Genomic DNA, 15,251 nt, shown 5'->3' with positions numbered 1-15,251 from the left:
CCTTGGTGAGTTTGCTTTCAGTGGCGAATTATTAAGAATGAAGACGAGAGACAGGCAAAGTTGAATCTAAGAACCAAAAATAAAGTAGATAGACGTAGACTATATGTGAGGTCATCGCTACAGTTCTAAGTTCAGAATCGAGAAAGGGGATATATATTTAGCAGTTAATGGCTTAATTAGTTACATATTCTAGTCTATTATTATAACTATCAGAGTATAATCATTTATGAGTCAACATAGTTGCAAGTTTCACGATAAACACAATTACTCATTTCAAATCTTTGTTTCACTTTCATTCTATTTTGTATTGTGTTATTCTTTTGAGATAAATTAATCAAGAGTAAACATTTACTTTGGTAAAGACTATCGCTACTGAATTGATTCGTTTTTAAATTTTAATTAAATATTAAGTTTATTATACTACAAAAATTAAAATAATAGCTCAGAAAATTAAAAATAAAAATTTTTAAATCGTCTGATTTGGCGTGTAACGGCTCATATATAAATGGACTAATGTATCTTATGACACTCTATCACTCATCACTACAATTAATTGATTGGTTTTCGTCTAATATTTGACTCCTTTATTTAGTAGCCCATGACTAAAAGCCCGGAAGATCAATAACCAGCGTGAACTTTTTTTTACATCCTGAATCTTTTTCTAGAGAAAAAGTTTTGAAATTGACAAATTGATCGCGTAAATGTTGACAATTTATCGATTAATCTTTGAGTTAAATAAAAGTTAAGTACAGAAAAGAATAGAAAATAGAACCTAGATCGAAACCGGAAGAGACATGATTTAAGACCGGAGATTAGGATGGCCAGCGTTACAATAGATCATGTCATAACTCATAACAAAGGTAATCACCATAAAAAATAAACGTATGTAGTTCGAGTTTTAAATTTAAAAATATCCGGACAATAAATCGAACTTAAAATATTTATAACCTTGTTACTGGTATGTATAAATATAAATATACCTTATTGTTAGATAAATATAAAATTTATAAATAGAAGATTATAAAAAAAGTTAAACTCTGGCAGTTACTTAAGTCGAGTTGGTAGATTTGTACTAAGTTGAGCTGATAATTTGGTGACGAAACGGAAATTATGAATCACCATCACGTGACACTGAAAAAGTTACTCACGAGAGGAAAAATCACATTAATGAAGTCTGTATTTATACGTGATATCTATTTTATAACTGGTACTTCTGTTATTAATGACACTTACATTTCCTACTTACACTCAATTAAATAATCACATTGGAAATTCTACATACAAATCCGCTTATTTATAATTATAGTTATTAAGACGGAGATTTTAAATGAATGAAGACCTTTGTCATACATTGTGCTACTACATTTACACAATCGCTGCATTTATTATCATTTGTTAATTAAATATTGTTATTATAGTGAATATATAATATTATAGCAGAGCTTAAGGGCAGTGTCCTCTTGTTTTTGATAAATTCAATTACCTTATAAAACTTTGTTTCAATCATAAATTGATACATTGAGCATAATTTAAAATACAAACATGTTCAGGTAATTTGAAATTTTCAAAATATTCCTCTTTTATTCTTTATATTTACTGAAAAAAAATTTCTGACAGCAGAAGAGTGAAATTATTCCCAATTTTTTCTCAAGCTACATCATGAAAATTTTCTCTGAAGAAACTATTTTTAATATAAATTATAAAAAACGATATTTTGAAAACTAAAGCATTCATTTTAAGTGAAGTCAAATTTACTTTAAGTCTAAGTCAAATTTTGTTCTATTATATCTGGTCAAATAAAAAACATACCTTAATAAAAATAAGATGATTCTAACGTGTATATAGCAGCAGCAAGCTGCAGTTTTTTATCATTAGGTTTTATTTACATCTCGGATTTTTTGATAACAAAACAAAGAATTATTTTTTCCGAGAACGGTGTCATAAAATAACTTTTTTAACGAACTAAAAAAAAGTGATAAAGAAAACTAGAATAAATAAAAAAATAATAACTGACAGTTATTATTTAAAAGATACGTATTATCGATAACATTATAGCATAAACAAAAATAGACACCCGGTATACGAGATAGTATATCATAAAAGCATGTGCACTATTACTAAATGCATATGCGGTTGTACACCACAACACCACACTTACAAACGACATCATATTGAAGAGCGAATAAAGTCTGTTCACGTATCAAGTGGCAAAAACGACAAGGGTGTCATTTAACTGTTATACATATAAATAGTTATTGAATAATCAATGAGTTAAATATCTAAGTGCCCAACATATCCGGAATTATTAATTTTTTACAATTATGTTTATGTACAAGAATTCATACATCAAAACAGGTATTGTATCTACATATAAGTATTTCATTTACAATTGCGATAAAATACAAACATAAACATATATAAATTACAATTATATAACTCATACAATATACATTTCTCGACAATAAAATTTTTATATTTATTTTTATTACCAAGCATATTAACATTAATTTTGCACACCTCCAGGCGCGAATTCTTTCATTCGACTCTCTCTTAAAAATTTTTTCGAAGAATGAAGATAAAATATTTTTTAAATGTGAGTTTATGCTTGCAATTTTAATGTCTCTATATGACTGCTCAAAGCAAAGACAGTAAAAACAAATTTTTAAGAATTGCATTTTTTTTTTACGTTAATGATTGTATTTGCATTTACATCCTGTATTATACAGAGATTTACAATAACTATGTACAATTCCAGATTATTTAAGATGATTTTTAATGTGAATATTGTGGCACTAATTTTTAGCTATGTTTATATTTATTTTATGGACGACTTGTTGGGTCGTAAGAAGCTTATGCTTTATGATCCGCAATAAATAGTTTTTTTTATAAAAATAATTTTTAGTGCTATGTTTTCTATGGAAAAATAACAAATTTTCAAGCACACGTTTACTTTTTCAAAAATATTAATACAAAATTTAATGTCGTTTTAATATAAATAAAATAATTTTTGTTATTAAATTCAAAGAAATAATAAGTCAAATTTATAAAATATTCTTGACTTTTATTGAAAACCAAGGAATGAACGATCTAATAAAAAATAAAAGTTGCATACCGGCATTTCAATAAATACACTTGTTCATTAATTTCAATTCACAAACACAAATCCGTATTTATTGTATTTACCGATTTGCTATCCATAATCCCTGTATTTATTAATCATTAACGGAGAAATGTTAACGACTGCAGAGTAAAGAAGTAAAGGTCAGATGCCTACAGCGATTAGATATATTAAGGTGGTCGTCGGGTAGCAAACAATAATTCAAATTGATTGAATAAAAAATAAAATGAAATGAAATAAAATAAATTAAAATAAACTGCGTGGTATTTGACCAAGGACTATCCATACTGGTGCAGCATATCATGGTGTATGTATCGTATGTACATATATAAAGTAGAATGAGGTAATATAGCATATTGCATAGCTTACGAACAAATAGCGTAAATAGACACAACGTTCATTGGTTCCTATTACAGCAAACTACTTCTCAAGATTTTTAACAAACAACCAACACACAACAAACGCGACAAAGGTCTCACGCATTTAATACATTGCACTAATGAATACTCTTTGACCCTATCAGCTGGAATGCTTTGCCACCTTCAGTTACATTATACCAGCTTCAACGCATACAGCTGCTTCTTTATTTTGTTCTATTACAGTTTAAGTTTAATGTTTGAACAAAGTAGGAGCTTCTTTTATTCTTAGTCAGTCTATTGCATTGTATAGTATTGTGCTTAATTTCATATCTAACAATGTCTTGCCATTACTATTATCATCATTGTTATTTATGACGAAATAACATTCATGGGTAGACATTTGCGTTATTCAAATTAATTCAAATACATTGTCATTATAATTATAATCATCATCATTTTATTATTATTATTAGGTTTCATCTTTCGCTATTAATTATTATATACCATATATAGCTTATAAAATCTATTATATCAATTTGTCGTGTGTCTCCTTGCCTGTAATTACAGTACCTATAATTATTTTAGCTAGACATGGTATAAAGGAGTCTATTATTATATGTGATAGTATACATATAGCATGTAAAATCAAATGAACCTGCCGCTTTGACTCTATAACTAGTTAACTATGTCACCAAGAGATAAGTTATATAAACTGTGAATACGAGAAAACATCTAACGATTCATGATTCAAATGTAATACGCATCACACATAAATATATATACTTATGTATCCCATTTGCTATCGCACATTTAGTTTCATAATCACAACCCAGAGTATTTAAATCTAATCGACTGATACGTTGATATCATAAATAACACTAAATTTTTATTACTGTCATGGAAAATTATTTTATAAGTATAATTGTATTCAACATTTCTTGGGGAAGGAAGAAGATTGAAAATTCAAAAGCCAACTACTTTCTGTTTTTTTTTTTTTTTTTGCTAAAAGTTGAAAAAAATATTGCAATCCCATATTTTCTCCAGAAACGAACAAACTATTCTTCAAAGTCTAAATGTTGATGGTAATTTAGAGTTTAAGATTGTTTACAAAATGAATAAGGATAGGTATCATATTTAACGTCAATACAAGTAACTATTATTTTAAACGCAGATAAATTTTGATCTAAAAGTAAAAGGTCAAAACTTCATTATGACATAATTCATTTAAAAAAATTATAAATAAAACGTGTGTTTTTAAAAATACTGATTACATAGATGTGTAATGAACAAGAAGAATGATTCAAAGAATTATGATCGATATTTATATAGTAGAAATGTAATGTAATGTGATGGCGGAGTTAAAATTCACAAAGATAACTTTTAAAATAATAGTTTATTTTTTTGGTATTAAAACAAGAATGTTTTCTCAAGATTACACACGAAGCGCCAGACGTGTGGAGGAAAAGAGAAAAAGTAACTGACGTCACGGTTTATATTTAAACTGAGAGCTTGGTACAGAACACATTGCGCGTGCTACAAAATCGTACATATATATATATATATATATATATATATATATATATATATATATATATATATATATATATATATATATAAAAAGTATAGACCGCAGCTGCAGAAAAGACTTAAAGTTTAGTTTGGTTGGACGGGAGTAGGAGAGTTTGCAGATATAAGAGAAGCATAAAGTAAAGTAAAGGAAGACACGCCATCAAAAACGGATGCCTCTATGTGACGACCACATCAGCTTTACTTTGCACTTATTCTACTCTTCTCAAACTAAACTCTCATCCACGATCCACGTTACTACTTTGTCGTATTAAATATACGCATAGCGTGTATATGCAGACTGTAGGAAGTTCACACAATGTACCATTGTCCTCATATTCTCGTTCAACTTTAACATATATCAGCTATACACAACTCTGGTGTGCTGTTATATCCCACTGCCGGGTGTGTGCATCAACAGAAAAAAATCACGAAGCTCCTGTATGGATGAACATCCTGCCGCTTTGGCTCTACTGTATGCATTTTTCTGAATCACATCCGACTGATTCACTTCCCAACTTGATTCCCTGTTCTATTATTGTGTTATGATAATACCTTAATCATTTATATTATTTCAATCGTTATCATTTCTTGCACATTTTATGTAAATAATTGACTTCGCCAATTAAACAACCATGATAATTACAATAAACTACTTTTGATAATGCATTGAGGAAAAATTTTTTTCTATTTCAAACACACTGAGAGAAATAATTATCATTGACAGTGCAAAAATTTTTTGAAATTAACCATTTAAATTTATTAATTTTTTACAAATAATATCAATATTTGCTTTCATGATGAAATTCTTGCCTTCATTAAACTAGATAAACATACGAATAGCTTGATTGAATTAAGTAAAAATTACTTTAGTTAATTCCAACAATTATTCAAGCAAGAGAATATATTCTTGATAATTATTAAAAAATTTTGACACATGGAAAAAGAGAAACTAATTAAAAAAAAAAAAATAAAGTTTCTCATAAAAACAACATCGAGTAACTGTTTATTGATTAAAGAAATTAGAAAAAATAATTTCTGAACTCGAAGTTATAAATATAAATTTTAAATGAAAAAACTTATTATTCTATTAAGACAATACTAATTCGATTAAAGAAAATGATTTACTTCCGGAAGAACGTAATTTGCTCGCTATAATTTAACGCTGTTTTGATTTAAGAATACTATTTGCATACCTCGAATTTATATATAAATTTTATGGTTAGAAACATTATGAACAAAATGGAATGCGAAAATATTTTCACACACTATTTTAGAACTTTTCATTACCTCAAAATAAAAATCTTTTATTGTACAGTAAAGTCATACGAATTTTTGAAAAACATTTAATCTTGCCTAAAATAAAAAAAAATACCCTTAGATGACTTCATCTTCTAGAAGCAGATCAATCGACAATTTTTTGCGGTAAGAAACAATTTTTTTTCAACTTAAAATTCAACGAGTCATCCAGATGCACTTATCATTTTTTTCTCACGCATGAAATTTCGGTCATCTCCGTAAAAACTCTCAAATTTTCGAGATTAATTTTTCTATATAGTATTTTTTATTTTACTTGAATACATAAATATGTATCCCTGATAATTTGAAGACATACGCATACAGAATGTGAAAAAAAGATCAATTGAATAAATAAAAAAATTCAACATTATTTGATTAAATAACTAGCTACATCCCATTCATCATTCTCTCCCTGATGTGCTTGTTTCGTTCGTTAAAATTAAATATGTCTGGCCATTCAATTCGTTGCGCTGCTATACGATAGAAAATCAGTAGAACTCTACTACTACTACTTACTACTACACAGTACACCCACTGCGATATATCACATATGTATCGTAAAGCTTTCTCTATATAAATATTATATTGTTAGATATTTTATTCATTACGTACAGTGTTTGCTAATACTTATCACCAGCGATAAAAATAAGAGAATTTGATAAAACGTTACCTTGCTCAGTTCCGATATGATGTATAAAATTTATATGGTATGAAGCCTAGTATCGATATTAACAAAAGATAGTAATTCATCGCATACATAATGGATATGGGTACCAAATGTTAACGCTTAATAATAGAAAAAACAAACTGATAATTTTTTTCTGCTAGTCGGTTCAGTGGACTCATCAATTCCCATCTTATAAGACCTCCATTAACTTTTTTTTATTTTTGCTCTTGATATATTATGTATGGGAATATATTACAATTTTATCGATATATTTTTACCTAATCAATTTGCTAAAAAAGCTTTTTGTTAAAAAAATAAGCCTTGATTCATTTTTATATTATTTTTAAAAATCTATTTCAGAGCTCCATTTATCAAAAGTTTATTTATTTTGATTATTTATTGAAGTAAAAATTTTTTCTTTCTGTCTAATTTCGATCGACATTTCCTTATTAAAATTCGCTGTATACTTTTTATCCTTGTGCGTAAGCAGAGTAGAGTGAAGATGAACGTTATTAACTAAAATAATAATTTAATATTGGATAATTTGCGAGATCTTAAGGTGAAAGCTCGCCTTATAAGTACTTGAAAGTCGCTCAATACGTACTTGAAAAGAGAAGGAACTTGAAGACTGAACGACGTGACATACCTCTCTTGGGAACTCGACTTTTCTACCCACGCTCAACATATAATATACTTTTTTATTATTGGTATTATTATTATTATTATTATTATTATTATTATTATTATTATTATTTTATTTTATATCATACTCAGTGTACTCAACTGACAGTTAGGTAAGTGGCACCAATATAATTATGTCAATTTGTTTTTAACTATTAGTATTGCATTTTTATATCAATTGTCTGCGCTGCACTTTCATATTGCCAATTGTCACTTTTAATTTTGTTTCAATAATATATTTTTCATTAAACGTCCAATCGTGATCGTTGGTGGAGCTTAAACTGGAGATAGTAATGAGTATTATCTAATGCTCATTCACTTCAATGATACATTTATTGCGTATAGTTGGTAATTATTGGTGACTCAAATGAGAAATGCTGCAACGATATTAACGACTCTAGTCAGTTTGAATGAAATAAATTTATGCACCTGTTACGGTATACTGAGCCGTAATTAATTATGCAAATTATTAGAAATTACTTTGATTTAATAATCAATTAATATAAAGTAATTTTTCCGGATTGGTAGAAAAATTTGACTTCTATTATAAACTGAAAAAAATCATTTGATCATTTAAATGACTATACGATTTTTTTGAGCTTTTATTTGCGTAAGAATTTTGATGAGTGTAATTGTGAAAAGAATTGACTCGTTTTATCATTATAAATAATTCATTTAATCAGGGTCATTTTGGAGTGTCATGATATAGTCCTCCCCTAAAATAATATTGAGACATGACTGGCAGCATTTTGCTCAAACGAATAATCGGCAGAAGGTTCATAATTCAGATACCTAATTTCGTAGAAAAAAAAAAAAAAAAGCTAATGTAATAAGGGAGGTCAAAAGTCACTGAAAAGGTTTGAGTTGTCTTAATTGACTTTTTTTGTGAAGCTGATTTTTTTTTTTTTTATTACGACTTTTTGAAATTAGAAAATGGTAATCTACAGAAAATATGCAGGCTTTTAGAAATTGAGAAATAAACAATTATAATCATTCAAGTTTATTGAAAATTCTAAGTTGATTTATTTTAAAAATTTTCTCTGTGAAAAAAAAATAATTCCTAAAACAAACATTTAAAATAAAGTAGCAAAAATTCAAAGAATACATAGCAGTTAACTGCGATATCCTGTATAACAATAGCTTGTTTTATAAACTAACTGGTAATAATGCGTAGTAAGCATAATACAAGGAAATGAGATATTCTGTGTGTACCGAGTAAGTTGATTTTTATGTATCATCTTTCCAGCATATATCCTATGTACACTCTACACATTCTCTTTTACTTTTTCACGGTCGTATTAATGTATAAGGGCAACTTGGATCACCTAAATTTATTTTAGGTAATTAAATTTTCTTTTAACTCAATATCGAAATTTTTTTATTAACTACTTAACATTGAAAATACTTTTTTTAATTTTATATTTATTATGCTCTTAAATATTCTGTATGCAAGTGTATTATGTATAATATATTTATTTATATAGTTTATATTATTTTTATAATATGGAACCTTACTCATTTTGTCCTTGACGCAATTTAACCAACCACGCACGTAATTGAGTCACTTTTGTCAAGGTTTCGGGCAATATATTTGCCAGACTTTGTAAACAATACTTTCGCCTTATTATTTAATTTTCTGTTAAATCAGTTACGATTTACTACAACTATTATTATAGCAATACTTTTAAAATTACTCAGAATGTTTTTCAAAGAAAAAAATTCAGCATTATCAATTATCGTATTTCTGTATGAGAACTATTAGGTCACTGTTACGGTTTCTTCGTAATAGAAATAATAAATATTTGATAAACGAAGATAGTTATCGAGTCAGAGTAAAAAATCATGAGTAACAATAAAGTGCATTCAAGTATGAATAGAAATAAATGTTCAGGTAAGTATTATAAATCTTAATAAAAATGGAAATAAAAGAAAACATAAATATTTGCGGTCTGAATAGATTGGGATAATTATACATTATTGGTCATTTCAATTATATCATATTCTATTTCAGTACTGAGTACCACTGTAACTTATTATTCTACTAAACGTCAATTTTTATAGCATAAATATTAAATATGAATTATAAATAATTGTGCATATAAAGATAAACGTTACTCTGAGTGTGCATAAATTGTTTTTACATTGACATTATTGTTACTTATTCATATCACCGTTTATGTGCAACTAAGTAGCAAATTTAAGATTAAGCATCTAATATTTGTATGAAATGTTATGGTTTATGGAATTATATATTAATAATATTTTGAAAAATATAATCGTTAACAATATATGAATCAACAGCTGTATGATGACTCAGCGACAACAGGACTAAACATTTTTTTCCTTGAACATCCCAAGGTACGACGTTGAAAGTTAGCCAGCCAACCCAACCGTAAAACTTAAACTTGCTGATGAACACTTTTTGTTCTTGTTACTAAAGAATAATTTTTTTGTAAGTTACCTGTTTGTGAAAAATTCTGCAATTAGCTCTTCTTTTTATAAAGAAAATTTTACGCTAATTTGATATATTTTGTAAAAAAAAGTTTCCTTTTTTTATTTAATAAAAATTTCAAGCCAGTACGAATTTTATTTTATTCAACTTGTACTAAAAAATTATTATCATCCTCAAAAAAAAAAAAAAATCATAAATTTATTCAATAAATATAGTTTTACGCAAATATAAATTCGTAAATTCATTAAAATTCCAATAAGCTCATAGAAATCAAGTATTCACTAATTCAACGCGTAAAATTCCTTAAGAGGAAATTTAAATTCTCTTTAAATAAATATTTATAAAATTTTTAAAATATAAATATCATAAAAAAATCAATATTTATAAACTTTATTTTTAAATAGTCTTACGAAATAACTAAAATTATTGACACTTGCAAATTAAAAAAAAAAATAATTGAATCCAATACAAAGTTAAAAAAATCCTGATAAAAATGTATATTAATTTAAATTAAAAATTCATGTTTTCAAGTTTTTGAAATTTAAATTATAATTGCTCATATATGATTATTATCTTTATTAATAACAGTAATAATTAATAAGCTTTCTTTAAAACGAAACTTATTTCCATAAATGTAAATTGAAGATTAAGAATAATGATGAATAAATTACCCACCGTAAAAAGTGAATCGTCCGAGTACAAAAGTTATTAATATAAATATAAATGTGTGATTAATCATATCTTAATATCTTTCTTCTCATTAATGTGTGTACTTTATATATACATAGTATAAGCCCAGTAACTGTTTTATTATCAATTATAATTATCGGCATACATATTTATGTATTTAAGATCTAGTATAGTAAATTGAATAGAATAAATTCACAAAGCATAACTTGATTTTATTTGCTATGTTTTTATTGAATTTTAGTGATATCAGTAGCAGAATAAATGCATTAAATTGGCAGAGTACAGTTATCATATAGACAACTTGTTGAAATATGTATAATTGCTAGAAAGTGATATGTTTGTTTTATAGAAAAGGTGTTGTGTAGTTCCCATAATCACGACCTGTCACGGTATTTCCAGATGAAGTGCAATGGCCTCGATCTGGGAATACGTGTACCGTAAGGACGACCTTGTCTCCACTAACATAACGTAAACGTGTAAAGCATAATCTTTTCAAATTCCTAATAAAAAATTTATATATCACACCTATAGTCAATCGAATGAAACGATAATTCTCTAGGCTTCTTTTTTATAAATAAATATCAATATTTATTTTATTGTTGTCCCCTATGCTGTTCTTCACTTCTAATTTTATTTATTTTCGTTCTACAAATCCACACATGAGAATTGCAAATACTTATAGTTATAAGTTGACCAAGCCTTCTCTCATATCAGACGACTACATACGTCTTGGCATGGTGGCAAGTTACTTGTTTTGCAGAAGGACCATAATAAGAATGCTGTTTTGTCATCACATAAGCTTGGTGACATACGGTATTTTGAACTAAAATGCGTACACTTTAACTGATGCTACACTTAACTTAACAATTAAATTCTCGCTTCAATTTACTATGCTCATATTTATCTATTTTTTAGATTATTATTTTACATTGAATTACGTCATAAACTAAGATAATTGTTTAAATCTCTTGTTCTTGTTTAAGAGCGCAAAATTAATGAATAATTTTATTGTTTTAAATTAAATTAATTAATGAAAACTAGATCAAAACAAAAAATTTTTCATTATCTTATTATTTATTGATCATAAAAATACTGACTTTTTTTTGCTAAAAATTTTATAATTTTAATTTTAACTCAAAAATTTTTTGTAACTTGGAAATTTTTTTAAAAGTTTTATAAATAGTTTCTATGGCAAAAAATTTTTCATTATTTTTTGCACTTTTCTGTTTATTTTTTACAATAATTTCGTATTTATTTATGAATGTCGTATTGACTGACCTAAAATAATTGATTAACATTAACGACTGCAATAAATGTACGGGTAAACGAAGAGTATTGTATACAAAACTGTAAATAAACAAACTAGACACCTTTAATATTTGTTCGTTACTCTTTTAAAAGTTTATTTTAAATTTGACGTTTGACCCATTTTCAACGCAATTGAAAAAAATACTGTCAAAAGTATTGAGTCATCTATTTTTAAAAATAAAATCATATACGTATACGCATACATATAATTTATTTTGGATGTCAGTTTAAATATTATAGAATGATATTTTTCATCTTACGAGTCGAGTAGAGTCAATTTTTTTTAATGCATGAATAAATATCATCACAAAAAGGACACCTGTGATGCCTGTGATTTTGAGCTATGTTAAGTGCCGCACTACACTCACTATCACGTGTGTGGGTTTATAATGCACGTATATATGAGATGTACAGAATATGTCGAGTTAAATATGTTGGTAGTCACAAAAGAACCACAAAATCCTTCCCCTACTTGACGACTCTTCAAGGTCATATCCTGCCTAAATGTACAACCACTTGAGCAGTTTTTAACATATGGTATTTATTTTCTTGTAATAAATATATAAGTATACGCACTGATGAAGAATCTCATTGATGTATAAAATAATTGTGCAACAACCAAGTATGTATTTTTTATTTTTAAAGTTGCATTCAGACTTTATTGTTTTATTTTGTTTGGCATTTGAGTAAATATTATTGCGATTTTATACAGTAAATTATTTCATATTGTACTTCACTTTAAATGGCTAAGTATAAAATGGCATGAATGTTTTTAATGGCAAAGAGAAAAATTTTATTATTCTTCTGGGTTTATAATTTTGATAGCAAGAACGTTAAAATAAATCTCACGTGATTTACGTCTACATTACTCTACGGTTTTAAAATAAACCTAATGGTGTCTCTACTACCGTCACGACAATAAATAAGTCTTAAAATTGAGAGCAGAATTTTTTAGAAATTGACAACAGAGGAAGAAAAATAATTTTTAAATATTAAGCGAAAAACAAGCGTGTGACATGCAATTTTATGCACTTAATATGCCTGTAAGACGTGAAAAGACATGTGAGAATACATGTATGTATGTGTGTACTGAATCAAATGAAATAACTGGAAGTATTACATATACACACTAGCTCTTATGACGATATCATTTTTACCAGGAATACTACAGTTAATTTTAGAATATAATATAGCAATTGCCTAAAATAAAATATAATAAACGCCGTTTCCTTTGATAAATTTTACGCTCATTTATCCAAACACTCCCGGTAATTTTTTTTTGCTATTAAAATGAAATAAAATGCACTCTGTTATTATGAAATTGCAGAAAAAAATGTATTTTAAAATATAATTATGTTTAGCTATCATTATTGCTTTTTATCTTAAAGACATGAATAATATAAAAGTGTATGATTTAATTAATAATTGCAATAGATTGATTAAAATTTAAATAATTTAACCGGTACCGAAAGCGAGGGTTTGTATCTGTTACGTTATAAAAGGATATCTTACAACTTGTTGCACTCCAAGTGATTTTGTGTCGTCTGATACAGCGAGTCAAAAATGAAACCGTAAACTATATATAAATATAGGGGAAGGCCGAACGATTTTTATTGAGCTAAATTTCTTTTATTGATAATTTAGATGTAAGATAAATGAAAATAAAACAAATCTTTTATCTAAGAGGCAGTATATTACTGTAGGGATACAAGACTATTGAGATGTGACTTTTTTTATGATCATAGGATAAATTTGATAAAAAATTTTGAATTAAAATTTAAAAAATAATGTTTAATATCTTATGAGTAAATTTGAAAAATATATAATAATAGCATGTTAAAAGTTTAAAACTTTTGTTTTCGAAAAATTGAATTCTTTTTATTGAAGATATCGAGTTGTATAAATAAATATATATAAGCTTTGTAAGTTGTCATTTGAGTAATAAAAATTTAACGATATTGGTGATTGTGCAAAAACTTTAAATTTATGTACATAAATTTTTTATTCACGTATAGGAATTGTGGTAACTCTAAATTGACTTGAGCAGTATTTTTTAATTAGCTCTTTTTTGATAAATATTATACTGTTTTTCCGAAATTTAATTAAGAAAATACCTCATTTTTTTTTATTAATTAATTGATGTATTAAACTTTAGTTTTCTTCAAAACATTAATTAAGTAAAATTTATCAAGACTCTAATTTTATTAAAAATTAAAAAAGCAAAGAATTTAAAAAATTCGTGTAAATATTTAAAAAGATATAATTTGCATTAAAAAAAAAAAACAGAAATTGTTCAAGTACTATCATTTCCGTACTACGAAGTTTTACTTGAAAAAACTTGAAAAGAATTCCTAGATTTGCACCAAGTCTGTACTTAGTATTTATATTTATCTGTTCGGAGTGAATAAATAAATATGAAGCTCCGATTTAAAATGAAAATATATTATTGTAAATTGAAAATGAAAACAAAAAATAAAAAAAAAAAAATAAATAAAAAAGAAGTACTTGAAAATATGACTTACCAAGATCTTCAACAAGACGAAGCATGACACCGCCAATATGAAGCTCTCCTTTGACGCGGAGATTTCTCTCGACCTGTAAATCCGTAACGTAGACGCGCAGTACCCAACTGCCGTCTACTTCGTGCCCGTCTGAATACATTTTAAAAACAAATTAACAAACGACTTATTATTCTATTATTTAACTGTCAACTTGTTGCTAATAATAAAAGTAAAAATAGTAAAACTCAGTTTTAAAATCACTGATAAAAAACCGCACTTTAAACCTTTACATTTGATTGACGGTCACGATATTTTAAAAATATGCATTTAAAAAACTGATTACTTATTTTTAATAATTACAAATAGTGTCTATTTATCGTATTAAATCCACTGTCTGGAAAAATTGTTTATCATCCAAAACATTTGTATTAGAACAGTACATGTACCGTAAATAATAGTAACAACAAAACTATGAGAACCAGCTCGTCGCTATTCGGGCGCTATGTGGCAACTGAACGCGGCAAGCGGCAGGAAAACCCAAATCTTCAGTACGTAAGTTTATTGAGTCCGTTAGTGTCACTAGAGGCGCTGGTATTCATCCTACAAGTAA

At 26.8% G+C, this 15,251-nt stretch overlaps 1 protein-coding gene and 1 long non-coding RNA gene across 2 annotated transcripts in view; both read right to left on the bottom strand.

Moving 5' to 3' along the window:
- The window catches only part of LOC141530920 (unc-112-related protein), a 29,887-nt gene extending 14,732 nt beyond the window's left edge, over positions 1-15,155 (bottom strand). The window contains exon 1 of the mRNA XM_074248311.1: positions 14,663-15,155. Within this exon, the coding sequence (XP_074104412.1) occupies positions 14,663-14,801 (139 nt within the window). The 5' untranslated portion in view covers positions 14,802-15,155. The remainder of the gene's footprint in view (positions 1-14,662) is intronic.
- LOC141531362 (uncharacterized) lies at positions 1,580-3,911 on the bottom strand. The gene is made up of 3 exons (XR_012479913.1): positions 3,488-3,911; positions 1,810-1,962; positions 1,580-1,610 (listed from the first exon to the last, which is right to left on the bottom strand). It is a non-coding gene; the product is annotated as an uncharacterized LOC141531362 (long non-coding RNA).
- Positions 15,156-15,251: the final 96 nt, after the last annotated feature.

This window comes from Cotesia typhae, unplaced genomic scaffold (assembly GCF_013202065.1).
Source record: "Cotesia typhae breed Kobodo isofemale line unplaced genomic scaffold, CoteBio_Ctyphae contig_5, whole genome shotgun sequence".
NCBI lineage: Eukaryota > Metazoa > Arthropoda > Insecta > Hymenoptera > Braconidae > Cotesia > Cotesia typhae.
Note: the sequence above shows the minus strand (reverse complement) of the source record. Positions and strands in the feature narration are given on the sequence as shown.